General features: G+C 38.7%; 2 protein-coding genes across 2 annotated transcripts in view; one reads left to right on the forward strand and one right to left on the reverse strand.

The window, feature by feature from the left end:
- The window catches only part of dars1 (aspartyl-tRNA synthetase 1), a 31,867-nt gene extending 20,719 nt beyond the window's left edge, over positions 1-11,148 (forward strand). Inside the window, exons 10-18 of the mRNA XM_067603208.1 lie at positions 525-636; positions 2,454-2,588; positions 6,034-6,181; positions 7,895-8,041; positions 8,504-8,546; positions 9,200-9,280; positions 9,947-10,058; positions 10,202-10,273; positions 10,534-11,148. Coding sequence (XP_067459309.1) covers positions 525-636; positions 2,454-2,588; positions 6,034-6,181; positions 7,895-8,041; positions 8,504-8,546; positions 9,200-9,280; positions 9,947-10,058; positions 10,202-10,273; positions 10,534-10,625 — 942 coding nt within the window. The 3' untranslated portion in view covers positions 10,626-11,148. The remainder of the gene's footprint in view (positions 1-524; positions 637-2,453; positions 2,589-6,033; positions 6,182-7,894; positions 8,042-8,503; positions 8,547-9,199; positions 9,281-9,946; positions 10,059-10,201; positions 10,274-10,533) is intronic.
- LOC137192476 (protein lifeguard 3-like) lies at positions 10,789-15,503 on the reverse strand. Its single transcript, XM_067603209.1, has 11 exons — positions 15,233-15,503; positions 15,054-15,121; positions 14,886-14,950; positions 14,727-14,780; positions 14,523-14,573; positions 14,346-14,385; positions 14,123-14,160; positions 13,894-13,981; positions 13,442-13,537; positions 13,260-13,313; positions 10,789-11,658 (listed from the first exon to the last, which is right to left on the reverse strand). Exons 1-11 carry the CDS (start codon positions 15,489-15,491, stop codon positions 11,509-11,511), a joined length of 963 nt encoding a protein of 320 aa, XP_067459310.1. The 5' UTR covers positions 15,492-15,503; the 3' UTR covers positions 10,789-11,508.
- Positions 15,504-17,540: the final 2,037 nt, after the last annotated feature.

Consider the following 17,540-nt stretch of genomic DNA (forward strand, 5'->3'; position numbering starts at 1 on the left):
GATTCTGTTTTAGCCAGACAACCCCGTCTGCAGATTAATGAGCTTGCCAGTATTTAGACATTATAACCTTAAAAAAACGGTAAAGCTCCTTTGAAGAAATCCTGTGGTCATTTGAGATGAGTCAGTCCATTTAAGGGAGTGTTTCTTACGTTTTGACACAGTTATGCTCTGTCGCCTAACTGTTGCAGTTTTGGGGGGTTTTTGGGCTTTACGTTTGATACTTCACAGTAATCTCCTGATTTACTTTGAGCAGCTTTACTCCCTGCCTTGGTTTCAGTATTTAGATTCATAATGATAGGTTTAAAGTTCTGCAGGCCCTCGCTGGGTTTAAATGTATGTCTCGCCCTTGCCAACAAATTAATGTGTCACCCTTTGTGTAGAGAAGAGCTGCATGATCAGAAATTGGCACTCTTGTTTTCACACATCTGTTACGATTGTATAATAAATCCAGTGAATCACTCTCATTTTGGTAATGCTGCCATGTGTGGTTGTGTGTTTGTCTGTGTGTGTGTGTCCTCCCAAAGACGACCACAAGCCAGGCCATCTTTCGCCTGCAGTCGGGAGTGTGCCAGCTCTTCAGAGACACCCTCACCAACAAGGGCTTTGTGGAGATCCAGACTCCTAAAATCATATCAGGTACAAACACATTCTCTGTCATATTGCTCTTGCCCCATGGGAACACTAAGACTAGCGTGTTGAATAATTTTCGATAAGATCTTTCAGTAGTAGCAAACTTGTTTCCATATATATCACCCAAAGGTTTACTGTGAGTCACCATGTGACAGTTTCTACATTTGACTTCCTGTAGGAGTTGTTCATTTTTCATGTCTGCATTTTAAATCAGGAACCAATCTTAAAGTTCACAAGACAGTGTCAGTGACTAACTAAACCACACTTCACGTTCCGCACGCACATCTACGTTCAAGCAGACAATGGACAAGGAGGTATTTGAGTTTTCGTTGTTTTAGACCAATCAGGATTTTAATCCAGCACACTGGGAATTTTGATGCATCGACCAGTTCACCCATCAGTTCCTCTACTTTCACATTTCTGCAATGCCCTTCTAATTTGACAGAGAAGACTTTCCTTAATCTTGTTCCCAACAGACTTCATCCTGCTTATAGAAGGAAGTGAAGACTAGAAAAAAGACAAACTTAAAGTTTAAACAGAAATCTTCTCACCAACATTCAGAATTGAGAAGCTGTTTGAGCTTTTTCTTACATAGTATCTGCAGTGTCTGATGACTTGGTATTCTACACACATAGATTTTACCTTTTGAAAAACTTTTTCATCGTTCAGCTAAAAAAAAAGTCATTGTTCAAAGGATTAGGTTTTAGGAAGGACATGGGTTTTTCTGTACCAAAATTACTTTTGATAATATCCACTTGATGTAACTAATGTGGACACCTGAGGCCTCATATTAGCTTCACATAAAGATTTAAATATACTTTGTTTTCAAAGAGAGAGAACATTAGGAAAGGATCTCTTAATGGCCTGTATGAACAGGGGGAATGATTAAAGAAAGCTTAACCTGTTTCAATTTTCATATGGGCACCTGTCTATCTTTTAAAACTAGCTTGAAAATGTGTATCCTTAAAAGCTTAGAGAAAATGCTCAGTTAGATTATGAAAACAAAGCGAATGGGAACAGGATTTGAGTAAGCATCAATATAATGTCAAAATGATTTGAATAAAGACTTTCTGACGCAAGTGCAGTAGTTTTGTACACTAATGCCCAGCACACAGCCTCCCACATGCTTCTCATATTTGAAACCTGTGACACTTTTCACTTCCTCTTTTCTTCAAGAGGCTATAGTAACGACTCACCCTGGCACCTTTTAAATTCAAAAGTGGCGCTCTTTTATTTTTGGCGGCACCTGTGAGTCAACACTGTGCTTTTTACTAAAACCGCATTTCCTGCCTTGCCACCACCCAGAACATACAGTGAACAATTTGTCCTGTAAAGCAGAAACCCCACCCTGCTTTTGACGACATGAAAATATCAGATGATGCCCTTTGACGTGTCATATGAAACCGCAGTTATGTAACTCTGGCCTTATCTTATATAAATTTTAGATCTGTATTTGACTAATTGGAAAACATGTGCCAGGCAGTCCTTTGTAGTTTCTTGTTTGTGGACATAGTTTTTATTAGATGAATTTTTAAGAATCCATTGCTTTAAATGAGTTTTGTCAGAATTCAGCAAATTGCTGTGAAGACATCTCTGGCACAGTTTTTGGTGGCTCCTAGCTGTCATAGAAGTATTCGCTCTTTCAAAACTAAGAAATTTAAGCTGGCTAATTAGAGTTCCAACTGAAACAGAGTGCTGGATGGTCACTGAGTCAGCTGAAGTCATTAAAAACTCTATCAGCCCTGGCATAGAACGGTCATTTTGTGCTGCGGGGTGGTTAAAATCTTCTTTCATGTCTAATAGTTGTCTTTGTCCACTTCTAGCTGCCAGTGAAGGCGGAGCAAATGTCTTCACGGTGTCTTACTTTAAAACCAGCGCCTACCTGGCCCAGTCTCCCCAGCTCTACAAGCAGATGTGCATCTGTGCTGACTTTGACAAGGTCTTCTGTGTGGGTCCAGGTAAGAATGCCTCCCATCTGTCCCCTCAAAATTCTCATTCACTTACGGCGAACGGCAAAACGAGCAGCAAGAGTGTCATGAAAACTGTAGACCCTATTAACTGAGATTACAGTTTAAAATGGCTCCAAATGCATTTGGATTGTTAAACTTTAACAGACCTCCCTCTGTTACTTTCACTGTGGCCAGAGCTGCTTTAGAGCTTAGTGTGTTAGTGAGACAATGGGACTACTAAGAGACTTTATGGTGCTGTACAGACTTTAAGTCAAGTCAATTTTACTTATATAGTGCCAAATCAGGAGGGGGAGAGAGAGGGAAAGAGAGAGAGACGAAAGAGAGGATAGCACAATGCAAGTTCCACATAGAGATGTATACTAATAATAATGGTAATAATAATAATACCTACAGAAAGCAACAGAAGGAGAGAGGAGAGAGATGAGAAAGCACAAAACTACAGGAGAGAGAAGGTTCCGAGTTAGTAACATGCATTAATGAGACATAATGCGTACAAATGGCGAGGGAGAGGAGGAGAGAGGAGCTTAGTGCATCATGGGAAGTCCCCCGACAGTCTAGTCCTATAGCAGCATAAATAAGGGCTGATCCAAGGCAAGCCTGGGCCAGCCCTAACTATAAGCTTTATCAAAAAGGAAAGTTTTAAGCCTACTCTTATACGTAGAGAGGGTGTCTGCCTCCTGGACCGAATCTGGAAGATGGTTCCACAGGAGAGGAGCCTGATAGTTGAAGGCTCTGCCTCCCGTTCTACTTTTAAAGACTCAAGGAACCACAAGTAAGCCTGCGTTCTGGAGCGCAGTGTTCTAGTGGGATAATAGGGTACTATGAGCTTTTTAAGATATGATGGTGCCTGACCATTAAGGGCTTTATAGGTAAAGAGAAGGATTTTAAATTCTATTTTGGATTTTACAGGAAGCCAGTGCAGAGAAGCTAATATGGGAGAAATTTAGTACACGTGCAGCTGCATTCTGGACCAGCTGGAGAGTCTTTAGAGACTTGTTGAGGGAGCCTGATAATAAAGGAGTTGTAATAATCCAGCCTATGAGTAACAAAAGCGTGGACTAGTTTTTCTGCGTCTTTTTTGAGACAGGATGTGCCTGATTTTAGCAGTGTTACGTAGGTAAAAAAAAGGCAGTCCTTGAAATTTGTTTTATGTGGGAGATGAAGGATATATCCTGATCAAAGATAACTCCCAGATTCCTCACAGTGGTGCTGGAAGTCAGGGTAATGCCATCTAGAGTAGCTATATCGTTAGATAATGTATTTCTGAGGTGTTCAGGGACAAGTACGATAACTTAAATTTAAGTGTTTAAGAGTTTAATAGCAGAAACTTGCAGTTGCAGGAGTACCCTCATCTCTTTGGCCAAGCAAACACTGCCACCACCTGATTGAATATATACCATATGTCAGAACACAAAGTTAGCACCAGCCACCAGCCAAATGCTAGTAAAATATGCAAGTGCCTGGTAGATTTGCTTCGCTCACCAGCCAAAAAAACAATGGTAATCTATTGAGATTGAACATTCGCTAGCCATTTGGCTGATGGACAAAAAAGTAAATTTTGACCCTTGTCATATGTAACAAAATGCATAGATACTCAGATCCTGTACACCCCCATCCTTTTTAGTTTGCAACCTGTATCTGTTGATATGTGAGAGAATAAAACATTTGGAAGAAGGATGCCCATTCAGTGTTGTACTGACAGAACCAAGGTCTTTGTTGGTTTCTCTGTAACTCCACCAGAGAAATCAAAGGGCTTAAGGTCATCGTTGCTTCTAAGGCAAGAATGTACTTACTGCTGTTGCCTTAGTTACAGTCGCACCAACACAATGAATACGGAGAATAGGGATCAACTTTCCTCAAAATCCCAGTGGCCAGAAGTACCGGTGTGTTTAAATGTTGCCCCCACAGCTATGAAGCCTCTATCTGAAATCAGCTAAAGAAGTCCACCAGGGAACAAACAAATGTAAACACAAGGCTGGTCTTCGGCACAAAGGAGCAGGTGTCATGCTTTTTTGTGTTTGGAATTGTTTTATTTCCTCTTAGTTGTTTCAGTAAATGTATTCAAGGGTCAGGTGCATAAAACTGTGTAGGTTCTAGACTGAAACTCTCTGCATACAAAAGGAGAAATATGCATAATACACTGTACATGCCACATTTATAAAGCTATACATATGCATGGAGCTGTTTTTATAAATCTCAATCATTGTGAAATTGTGTGCATGAGCACATGGCTTATTTCCACTCCATACAGGCATATCCGGACGTTTAATTAACTGTATGCATGTATGTGTAAAGACTGTTGACCTCTCAATAAAAAGAGCAGAGAGAAATGAGAACCTCAGTTTCACATTGGTGTGGTCGTCCAACGTTTCGATCCAAGGTGCATCTTGGTCTGGTCAAAATGTTGAAAAATGGTTGCCTCACCCATATATAGGTGGAGAATTTCAAATGTGACTTCTATTTGGGTTATATATGCACTTCAAAGATGCTTTTGTTTAACATTTAAAGGTTACCCCCCTTTTTTCCAGCTTACAACTGTACTATTTTAAATGTATTGTTGATATTTTGATGTACTACCTTTTGAACTTCTGCTGTTCAAGAGATGTCACTAATTGCTTTGAGATGTTAATCACCCTGAGCAGGTTGTATGATTATCTACCCGTGTCATCATAGAGCCTGCTAGCCAATTGGTATATATATACTCCGAATATATATGGTAACCAGTTTTAAACATTTTGACCACCATTTTGTTGAAACATTGTCTATTTAAATACATTTAATGGTTTAGAATCAGTGTGCATTTTTTTTCATTGTTGCTGCCTTTTGAATAGCCTCGCACCTACGTATAATTGTGCATATAATTATCCCTCTTCAATTATCGTCCTCCAGCAACCACAGAGCAGCTTCTTTTCTGTACGACCATTACACACAGCTCTGGTCAATTATATGTGGCAGCTAATTGTATGTAGTGCTCATTAAGGCATTCATCATAAATGCACCTGTCATCAGTAGTGAAGTCATCCAACTTCAGAATGGAAATGAGTAAATATTTAGTCTTTATCACTCACCAAAACAATTACGGAGAAATGACAAGAAAGGGAAAATGTTAGTAACTCACGATAACATTGTACCAGAATCACTCATTGAAAGGTTGGTGATACTCACATTTTGAGTCATTATTCATAATTAATGAAATTTCATGTGATGAGGCTGAATTTAGCAGCCAGATTGCAAATCTCTTGATCCCTTTGATAGACTTCTGGCTTATGAACCGGTCAGGTGAAGGTTTAGGGATTCAGCATCCCCTCGGTAAGATGACGCTGCATGAAGAGCCACTTTAACAGAAGATGTGTTGCCACGTCCTCCCCCACCTTCTTGCTGCTGTGAAAGTGTTCTGTGTTAAAGCATTAATATTAAATCTCAATCATATCAGTTTTCAGAGCGGAGGACTCCAACACCCACCGTCACTTGACTGAGTTTGTGGGTCTGGATATTGAGATGGCCTTCAACTACCATTACCATGAAGTGATTGACTCCATCACTGACACCATGGTCCAAATCTTCAAGGGCTTGAGAGACAAGTAAGATCAGGATTTAAACAGTAAAGGTGTTTTTAGTTGGCAAATGTCTGGCTGTACTTTTGTAATTAGTTGACATGATACTTTCCAAATTACCAGAATGTTATCCTGAAACTTTCTGAGAGTTCAGATTATGATCGTACCTAAAATGCATGTGCAAATGACTTGCCATAAGAGGCTCAAGCTTTGTTTTTCTATTTGACATGAGCTGAATCTCTACAGGATCAGTTCCTGGGGTGCAAATTTATTGGATGGCAAAAAGTCAAAATATTGTTTTTCTTAGCAAAACTGTTTCAGCAGTTGAATCCAGATTAAGTGCTGTCACCCACTGCTGTCTGCTCCATTGAAAGTCAGTGATTTCCACTCTGTCAAGTGAATTGCTATAAAGGCTTAGGATGTGGCTTTATTGCCTCCTAGTGGTGAGAATCAGTACAGCACATGTAAAGAGATGTTAGAGCAGAGCGACTGGATAAAAAGATGAGTAGGTGAAGCTCTTATGATGTACAGAATCTGCAACTTTGCTTGCTTTATGTATCTGTGTATTGTAGAAACATTACATATTAAGCTTAACTGATTATGAACTGCTGCATCCCCCCATTTCCTGTCATCTCCCTGCTGTCCACTATTTAATAAGGGTATTCATTGCCTTAACAAATAATTATTTTAAAAGGACACTTGTCAGTTATGATTGACTGGTTAATAATGACGTTTAACCTCAGTTCTGGCACAGGCTGCCTAAATAATGGCTTGTAAAACTTATTTTGCTCTTTGCTCTTTCTGCTAACATGCAATGAACTACTCTTGGATTTCTGTCCTGTAAGCTGTTCTCTTCAATGGATGAAAACTAGGGGAGATCTGGCTGACAGTCTGATGTGACATATAATTGCAAGAGAATTTCTAAAGAAAAGAAAAAGGGGCCTGACATTAGACATATGGGAACAACTCAAACTCTTTTCCACTTCATGAAACGGGACTTTCAATAAATGTCACTAAATGTCTGTGGGAAGCACTTTTGCAGAGATGGATCATATAAGACCACTTGCCAAGCATGCTACATTTTGCAGTCAGTCACTGTTGGTTTCAACTTGTGACCGCTGTTCTGCTGTTCCTCTTTTCTCAGTGACTGTTTTGTTTGTCTTTTGTTTTCATGACTTTCCAGTCTGTCTCTCCTTGACGTAATAAATTATTTTGCATGTGCTTTTGACAGAATTTCCAGCACTCCAAGCGTCAATGAGCCCGTCTCTGTGGAACTCTTAGTTGTCTCATGATGCTTTGAAAATGTATGACAGTATTGTTAGATGTCTTTGAAAAACTGGTAAATGCTACTCTTTGATGCTCAGCCCAATGTGACCCACCTTTTGTAGTGGCACTGTTTGTAACGGTGACTTAGTTAACATCTCTTCCCATCCAAAACCGACCCTTTTCCACTCAAGTATTTTTACTGACTCAATTAGCTCTGGTTTACTCTTTTTATAAAAGAACAATTTCGGTGGCCAGCAGGGACAACATTTGAAGTTGAAACACAGTAAAATATTGTAAGAGAGGCCTTCAAATACTAAAATATTATCTTACAAAGTTACTAACCAGTGTGAACCTTGTTAGGTTAACTGTGAAAGGCACATTTGCCTGCATGTGGCTCTGTGTGGGTGGAGATTATGTACCCAGATAAGTAGAAAGTAACATGTGTTCCTTTTTGTGTGTGTCTGTTTGTATCAGCTTCCAGACTGAGATTCAGACGGTGAACAAGCAGTTCCCCAGTGAGCCTTTCAAATTCCTGGAGCCCACTCTGAGGCTGGAGTACACCGAGGCTTTGGCCATGCTACGTGAGGCCGGGGTGGAGATGGGTGACGAAGATGACCTCAGGTCAGAAATGATTGCACACCCTGTACTCTACATCCCACTCATCTTCTCAGACGATTTAATCTGATAAAAGCAGAAATTTTTACTTGTGTGTGAAGAGAGGAAGTGAAACACCCAACCAATAACTCAGCAACATTTTCTTACTCAAGAATTTCATGTGATTGATGCTGGAAAGATGAAAACGCCCGCAACACTTGTGGTATGAGGAACAACTTTATTAGTTGACCGAAACGTTTTGACTGGTGGCCCTCATCAGAAGGCGAAATGCATCGGTCAACTAATAAAGTTGTTCCTCATAATACAAGTGTTGCGGGAGTTCTCATCTTTCTAGACTGCTGACAAGCTGTTGTTTGTCTTTGGTGACACAAAACCATGACTAGAGGTTTAATAAATTTTTTGTTGTAACAGGTTACAGGTAGAAAAATGTGACACAATAATATGAATGCCTCTTTTTTTGTTCTATAGTACACCCAATGAAAAGCTGCTTGGCCGCCTTGTTAAGGAAAAGGTAGGTTCAAATGTGTTTGGTTATTTAGTGTCAGAGTGTATAAAGCTGACTATTGCTTGATTGGACAATGAAAATCTGTGCAAAGTGTGCCTCCGATACTCTTTTTCTACACATGTAATTCCAGTCAGACAAGAGTAGGAACTTTGTTAATGGTTTTCAGCAAGTTAGAGAAAACTCTTTCTCTCAACATCAGAAATACCACTTTATGCACATCAGTTATCTGCTTTCATCACAGTGCTTCATAACCAAGGTGGTCTAACTATCAGGTCATAACACCTGAGCTACAGAGAATTTCCAGAATTCTCCAAGTGGTGTTTCTCTTGATGGATTTACAAATAATACAGTTGAGGACCGTTTATATACAACATCACATATCCTCTATAATCACTGTACATGCCAGACATGAACAACAACAACATGCTACAGCAGTTAATGCTAAAGGCAGAAACATTTTACGGAACTTTCATAAGTGAATCATCATCAAATTGTTTTGCTGCAATGAAGAAAATGTGGTTAAATGTGGTTATAGCGCAGAAGGGAAAGGTTCATAACAAGTAGTTTATGATCCAAGCCTTTTGTTACATTACATAAAGGAAAGTGGAAGCACCTGTCTTCATTAATCTTCAATGTTTGAATCTCCTTTGTCTTCTCAGTATGATACTGACTTCTATGTGCTGGATAAGTACCCACTGGCTGTTCGACCCTTCTATACGATGCCTGATCCAAACAACCCTGTAAGTTTCTCAGTCACACACACACACACACACACACACACACACACACACACACACACACACACACACACACACATGGTTATCGTCTACATAGTGAGAAATGCAGTAGCATTGATTTGCAAATGAGTTTTGTTTCTGACCTGTGGTTGAACTTAGCTGAGGCCAGAAAGATGCTTTGGCCTGGCCAAGGACCCTTTAGCCTTCTGTTCTTTCTGGATATACTGGCTGACAAACACCACAGTGGGTTTTTGTTATGTTAGTAAAACTTACTGTTGTACAGACATGACAAATTCAACTTAAGTACTAATATCATTTTTATATCATTATGAGAAGCGAACTTTTGTGTTTTTTCACTTCTAGTAGTATATTTGTGGAATGTATATGTGATCCATATTTGGCTTCTAGCACCAGTTTGTCAACCAGTTTAGGTCGACTTAGATTCCGCTAAACTGTTTGATGCCTTTGCCATGTTTTCTACTTTTTCTTGAGTTTTGTACTGCTGTAGTCCAGTGTCAATCCAGGCTGCAGGACTTTGGACTTGCAGTCCTTCATTTAACTTTCCAAGTCTTAAATATCTTATTTGTGTGTACGGGTCTTTGTCCCCACTTTCATCAACTGATATGTTGATATCCTCATTCTTGACCAAGTGATTTTGTTTTCGTCCAGAAATACTCCAACTCGTATGACATGTTCATGAGGGGAGAGGAGATCTTGTCTGGAGCTCAGAGGATCCACGATGCTCAGCTGCTGACTGAGAGGGCCACCCATCACCAGATTGGTAAGAACAAGTGCAGCGATGGATCTGTTAAAGGATTTTGTCTTGTCTTTAGATGGTTTGGGTCATGATTTAAACAAAACCTTTGAAATAAAAAGTCATTTAAAGTTTTTAACAACTGAATCTGTTTTTTTATGATACTGCAGATCTGGAAAAGATCAAGTCATACATCGACTCCTTCCGGTTTGGCGCTCCCCCACATGGTGGCGGAGGCATTGGTAAGGAATATATGTTTATTGGGGGGCCCCCACAGGCTAAAGACCATTTTCTTTCTTAGTCAACACAGTTGATCTGTTTTTAAAAGGTTTATGAATATTGTCACGGCAGAAAAAATCCCCAGGTGCATGGGAGATTATGCTTTTACCCTGGTTTCATGGTAACACATAGGAGAAGTGGGTAGTTGGCACGAGCATAATTTTGCACCTGCGTCTCAAGATCACTGAGGTCTATTGAGTGTCTGATCTGTCATCTCTCGCAGGCCTGGAGAGAGTCTGCATGCTGTACCTGGGTCTCCACAACGTGCGTCAGACCTCCATGTTCCCACGTGACCCTAAGCGCCTGACACCTTGAACCTTCTACCGCATGGACAGATCCAGTCATCATTGGACCAACAAACAGATGCTGGTGATGGGAAACATTTTTTAATCCAGAAAGGGAGAGGGTACAGGAGCTAGTGCCACACTATGACTCTTAATGTGCCACAACGATTAACCATTAAGATGAGAGAATAAAGTCATTGCAACAGTAGGGGGAACTTTATTGATTGGTGTGCATAATTGTCTTAACAACAACAAATAACGGACACATTAAAGAGAAAAAGGAGTCTGCCAGTCATTTAGGGAAAGGTTGTAAAGCTGCGCACACTTATTTCATCTTTTAATCAACTAGTCAGTATTTGTCTATTTGTCTTTTCTATGGAGATGTTTAAAAAGGCAACTTTAATACAGATTCCACCCTAAATCCCACCTACTACCAGCACAGACAAAGGACTAATAATGATTGTGGTCTCCTACAGAACACCTGTAACTACATGTCTTTTGTAAGTAATTAAATGACTAAACATAAATAATAAAAAACTTCTCAAAACCATAAATTTCTTGGTCTCCATTTTCAAATAACATGTTTGTACAGGTTATGGCTACATCAAACAAGGCCGATCCACCAAAATACTACTTCCTAAAACAAAAAGGCATAACAAAATATTAAATAGCAACCATTCAGAATACAAAGCTAAAGTTCGCTCTTCATTTAGATCTACAAGATGTAAATCACTACCCTGCTTTAAACAGTGCAAAAATAAACCAAAGTGCCTGAGTATTAACAAAAAATGTGACTATATATAGTTACATTTATAGTTTGCACAGTTGTGGATATATAGCATTATGTTTATTGACGAACACAAGATACTGTAAGTCCAAGCTCTTAGAGGGCAAGATGTGTTCTACCGGTGAGCTCATTCATTTGCAGCTCCACTGATTTGGAGGATGAAAAGGAAAATGTGAACAATGTCTATGTAGAGAGAAAGAGCTGCGAAGATGTACTCCTCTGGGCTGATCGCCAGCTCTCGGTTTCCAATAAGAAGCTGTGTGTTGTATACTAAAAACTGAAGAAGAAAAAAACACAGAGAAAACAGACCAAAGTTTAGTCATCGAAAAAAGAGGGAACTTGGGTTTGTGTGCTTGAGTTGTCTTTGTTGAGTGCAGTGTGGAGATACCAGAAGATATTGATTTTATATACGGTTTGTCTTGTTAATCCTAAATATAGTCACACACAAAGTTTTACTGAAAAATCAAGAATGTGTAGATATTCTAAGAGCATACTAGCACATTATACTTCCTAAACATACCATATTCATCATATTAGTTTAGTGTTTTATCATGTTAGCATTTACTGTTTAGCACTAAACACAGTCTACAGCAGAGGCTGATGGGAATGTCATTAATTTTTTAAGGTATTTTATAATAAACCCAAATGATTATCATTTTAACCTAACGATGGAGCTAGAAGAGAAGTCTGGGGATCACTAAAGGTATTGCAATACACGCAGGGGTGTAACAAGAATTTTGCAATACTCGCAGAGCAAAACATTAATTTACCACAGATTATATCTCTTGACATCATAGGAAGATTGCAGAGAAATCTGCTCAGCACCTTCGTGCTTCTAGGGTGGAAAACTATAGATGAATTTACTGATCCCATGGCTCTTTCTGCAGCGTCAACAGCAAGACAAACCTGATGGGTATAAGGCTCTAGAGTCAAATGAAGAAGCAACCCCATCAAGTTTATGATGGTCCTGGTAGCCTTGGATCTCTTAAACTGCTTGAAGGAGAAGGACCGCACACAGAGTTGTGCTCGTTTCATCAGCCGCTTCTTTATTCAAACAGCATTGTGCTGAATCAAAGCCCAACAATTCACTCTCCGCCTTCATCAAGGGCTGAACAGGAATAATGGGTTGAAAACCACCTTTTATACATTTTCAATCATCACACAAGGCATCCTGTAGGATAATTACATCATGATGTATGTGGGGGACACAAAACGGCAATTGAAAATCCGGATTTCAGAACACAAAAGCACTATTAGGAGACAGGATCTAATTTCTCCACAGCCACACAGTTACTAGCCCATGATTTTAAAGCACTGAGAAAGTGAATTGCAATAAAATGAGATGGGAATCTGGATCTATTGCTTTAGAAACATGAAGCATTTTGGTTACATAAATTAAACACACTATCGCTACATGGACTAAATGAAGAGCTAGACTTCAGGTGTTTCCTTACAAGCTAATTTTAACTGTTATTATTTAGCTTTGATACAATTTGTTGGAAATTTTACTGGAATTGGATTTTTTTGTCTTGGTTGGATTGACTCAATTTAACCACAAGATGGCGCCATAACGTGTAAAGCAAACACGGGTAACAATACAGATGATGGCTTGATTACTGAATGATGTAATTATCCTACAGGGTGCCTTGTGTGGTGTTTGAAAATGTATAAGAAATGGTTTTCAACCTATTATTCCCATTTGGCCCCTGATGAAGGTGTAAGGCTCTAGCGCAAATTGTCAGCATGTTGTTGGTCTTTCAAACAGTTGTGTATTTCAGGCTGTAAGGACCATCATGCCTCTTGTCATTCAATAAAAAAAAACAACCTTGTAATACCAAGCTCACAAGCTCTCCATAAATTCAGAGAACGCAGACTCACCAGAGTGTAAACGATGGCTCCAATTGCAGCGTAGAGCATATGAAGCCAAGGGACCTGTTGAGTGACATAAGAAAGGCCTCTGAATGTGAAATCAGTCACACAGATACACTCCACTGAGCTCCTTGCACTGAGAAACACGAGCAGAGGGAATAAATTAAAGAATTTGACCAAAGAGTCCTCACGTATTGGAAAGAGAGGACGATGGCTGTAACAATCCCAAGAATCATGAGCAAAACGGAAGCAATACAGAGAAGTCCCCCGCAGGAGGTGAAGTCCACCTGTGATGAGAAACAAGTCATTAACAGGATGAAAGAGAAGTTAATAGGTTTCACGCCACATGAAAGAGCAGTCAAGATAATTTCAAAGAGGATCAGAATGATGTTAAAAAAAATAATAAATACATGTCGGGTGGATTTGTCATGTACCAGCCAAAAAATGTAACTTTTTGTCATCTCGAGTTGCATCAGACAGTGAAGTTGGATTCACATCTCAAAATGTTATAAATATTTAAAGGAACCCAGTGCGCCATTGTAATGCGAGACAAAGGAGTTCTTTTACACTGACAACAAAGACATCCTCTGACAAGCCACGGGCTACTGAGATACAGAGAGACACAGTTTACAGCTACATCTACCTTGGTTTGAAAGCAGAAGATCGTGACAGCTACACAAACTAACGCTGTTATTCCCATGGCGAGAAGCACTGCTTTTGTGTCATAATAGCTGTAAAAGATACATAGAATGATTAAAACAAAAAATATACATGATGAAATAAGAAAAAAATATCACAGCATTTAATACATTGTTATTGAAATGTACTGTATTTGCATATCGAGGTGCATTGAGTTGGAGCCAAAAACAAACCTTGAGATTGTTCCAGCCATGTAAGACAAGGCCAGGGTCTGTAAGACAAAACATGAAGACAGTGTGTCATTGAGCATGTTTGAAGATTTTTTCTTTCTTTCTTACTGGCTGTCTTTGTTTTGTTCGTTTTCCAGTCTTGAAATCAGATATTATCTAACTCTTAACATTATGTTAGTTTTGCCATGTGGGTCTGCTGGACCACATTCACACAAACAATACTTACAAATACTCCCAGCAGCACAAGATTCCATGGGAAACGCCTCCTATAAATACAAATCGTAATGAATATTTTAAAAAGTATACAAACAGAAGCGTCATTGCTGCTGATGAATATTTAAATAAGACATAACATTAGTAGTAGTAAAACTACTTAAAACTATTAAACTTATTCACTGCTTACCTTGGCTCTTTGCAGCAGACGAGAATGCAGAAAACCAAAAAATAAACCACACTATGGAGAGATAAAACACTGAGATTGTTACTTTACATATAACATATGACAGCATGTCATGAGAATAATAGCAATGAGAATATCAGTTGATTCTGAAGTGTTGCAGCTTTTCTCTCTTTTCTTTCACATATTTCTGTTTTGTTTCTAACTCACAAAGATGCCCAGTAGATGCCAGGATATCTGATGACAAACAGCTTCACTGGGTCACTATAAAAGCACAAATATGAGGGATCACTCAGGAGACTGTTCATTGCACTCTAATACAGATAAATTAAGCAATCATATGGAGTATTGTACACTAGGGACACTTACACAAATGTAAAGACAGCGACGACTGAAAAAGTGACAGCAAGCTGTGCTGATAAAATTAAGTAAACCTGCCCACAAACATACAAACATATCAGTGGATGAGATTAACAGGATTGAACAACAGAAAAACACTCACACATGCGTGGCATGAGCAATGATAAAAATGCTTACCTTTCTGATGAAGGCATGCCGAATAGACCTGCTCTCCCACTGGGTGCTCAGAAAATCCTCCATGTCTCCTGCAGAATTGGGGATAGCGAAGTGGTGATTTATACTTATTTCAACTGGGAGCTAATCTTAATATAATGCAGGATGCGATTAACTGAAGTCCTGTGTCATTTCCTCAGAACCTGGGTTGGATGCGGGCACTCCGGCGGACAGAGTCGGTATTGTGGTGGGCATCCCAGATGGAGAGAAGCCAGGGGCGGCCCACATGCCAGCCTGCGTGCCCCCGTAGCCAGGCGGGCCGGGGCACATGCCAGGACTAGGGCTGTAAGATGGAGGTGGTGGAAAAGGGGAGCCATGTTGGGTCTGGTTTGGGTAATCTCCATACTTAGGATGGTGCAGTGCGTCCTCATAGGGTGGAGGATTATCTGTTTTAGAGGTCATGATTTTACAGGACCACCTTAAAGAGATGATAAGTGGTGATCAGTTTCATCAGACATACTGGAGACGTTTGACTACTGGTTGTATGACATATACTGACAAGAAATCATGAAATATACACAGACCTACAATTGCAAATGTGTGGTCATTATTGTATAAACAGCTGTTATACCTATACCTATAAAGCCTATACCTTTCATTGTCACAAGTACAATAATATGAGGTTCTTACATTATTGTGACAAAAAACACAATTAAAATTACATTGTAACAATGGTAAACAACCCCAGTTTAGCAAGTAAACAGTGTATTTATGGAAAAGCCATGACCTTAAACAAATACCATATAAAATACCCCAGTCAAACAAGAAAAGTCTAAAGAAACAATGGTACAAATGAGACTTTGTGTGTACATTCTTGTCTAATTTGAATAATACTTTAGACATGAACAAAAATAAATTAAATTTTACTGACCTGGTGGCTTTAGCCTAAGAGGGGAGCACTGTTGCTTTCACTCCTCTGTCTCCTTGGAGGCTCGCAGACTTGCACCACAGGAGGATGTCATCTTTGTAACAGGATATGGTCACTGACACTCACACTGTCACTGATGTTCTCCAAAAGCTGGAGAATCCGGTTGCTCAGGGTCTTAACAAAATAATAAAAATTCAACTCAAAAAACAGAGTGTCAGAGTGAAGTGTTCTACAAACATTTAGTTAGATGTTGGGACATATATTCCCAACATTGAGTCACTTATTTTTTTGTTTTGTTTTTTTGTCATCTGACCCAAATGTTATTAAATAGCCTACTATACAGCCTGTTGTAGTGTCTCATTTTCAGCTGTAGCTGAATGGTAGTCAATGTCCCACCAGGAACGTTAGGTGTCGCTAAATTATTAAAAAGTGGATCGAAACCAGCTGACTCCATTCCACATTTATGTCAAAGGTGGAATGAGCTCGTACAAGGATATAATATAATATGATTAAACACTGGATAAAGCATTTCAATGTTTTTTGTGTGGGAATAAGTTCAAATTTAATATATTATTACCACAGCAGCCTACAGTTAAACCTAAAATGAAGTTACAATAGTAATAAGAGAAAAGCACTTTTCTTGACACGACATCATAAAGGTTATTTTAATTTAATGTCAAGTTTCTGAAAAAAAAAACAACCTTTCTAGCTTTCTATGTGATTTTTTACATGATAGGTTCATGAAAACACAATCATATTGGACTTGGATGTAATAGTAAAGAAAATTCTTATGACATTTTTCAGTTTGTTTTAAATGTACTATTTAATATTAACATTGTACTAGAATTTTTCAACTTAATTAACAGCACAATACTTTTCATTTTAATCATTGTTATTTTGTTATATGTTTTTAACACTGTAATACTTTGAGATTCACTGTGAATGAAAAGTGCAGTGCAAATTAAATGCATTATTGTTATAATACTACAAGACAAACAACAGTACGGGGAGTGTTGGGGAAAAATAAAATAAACTCATCACAAAAACACGAGCAGAAATAAAGTTGTATGGTGTAAAAGATACATAATGCAGACATTAAAAGAGAAAAATAAATAAATAAAACTTTAAAAAAGTGAATAGGCAATATTGCAAACCAACTTAAATCATCTGGCAATGTTTTCCATAATGTTTCTCAAGAGATGAGATGTCTTTAAAGCTTTATTGTCTTTAGACACCCTGCAGACAGAATCATAGAATATCTGAGGTTCATCATAAAACACATTTTTATTTGGAAGAAACTCAAGAAATCTGGCTTTGTGAATATTATGTTTGCCCAAAAAACACAGCATAACATTATAATCAGTGGTGGAAAGTAACTAGGTACATATACTCAAGTACTGTACTTAAGTACAATTTTGAAGTACTTGTACTTTACTTGAGTATTTCCATTTGATGCTACTTTATACTTGTGCTACACTACATTTCAGAGGGAAATATTGTACTTTCTCCACTACATTTATTTGACAGCTTTAGTTACTTTTCAGATGAAGATTTGACACAATGGATAATATAACAAGCTTTTA

Source organism: Thunnus thynnus, chromosome 11 (genome assembly GCF_963924715.1).
Source record: "Thunnus thynnus chromosome 11, fThuThy2.1, whole genome shotgun sequence".
Classification (NCBI taxonomy): domain Eukaryota; kingdom Metazoa; phylum Chordata; class Actinopteri; order Scombriformes; family Scombridae; genus Thunnus; species Thunnus thynnus.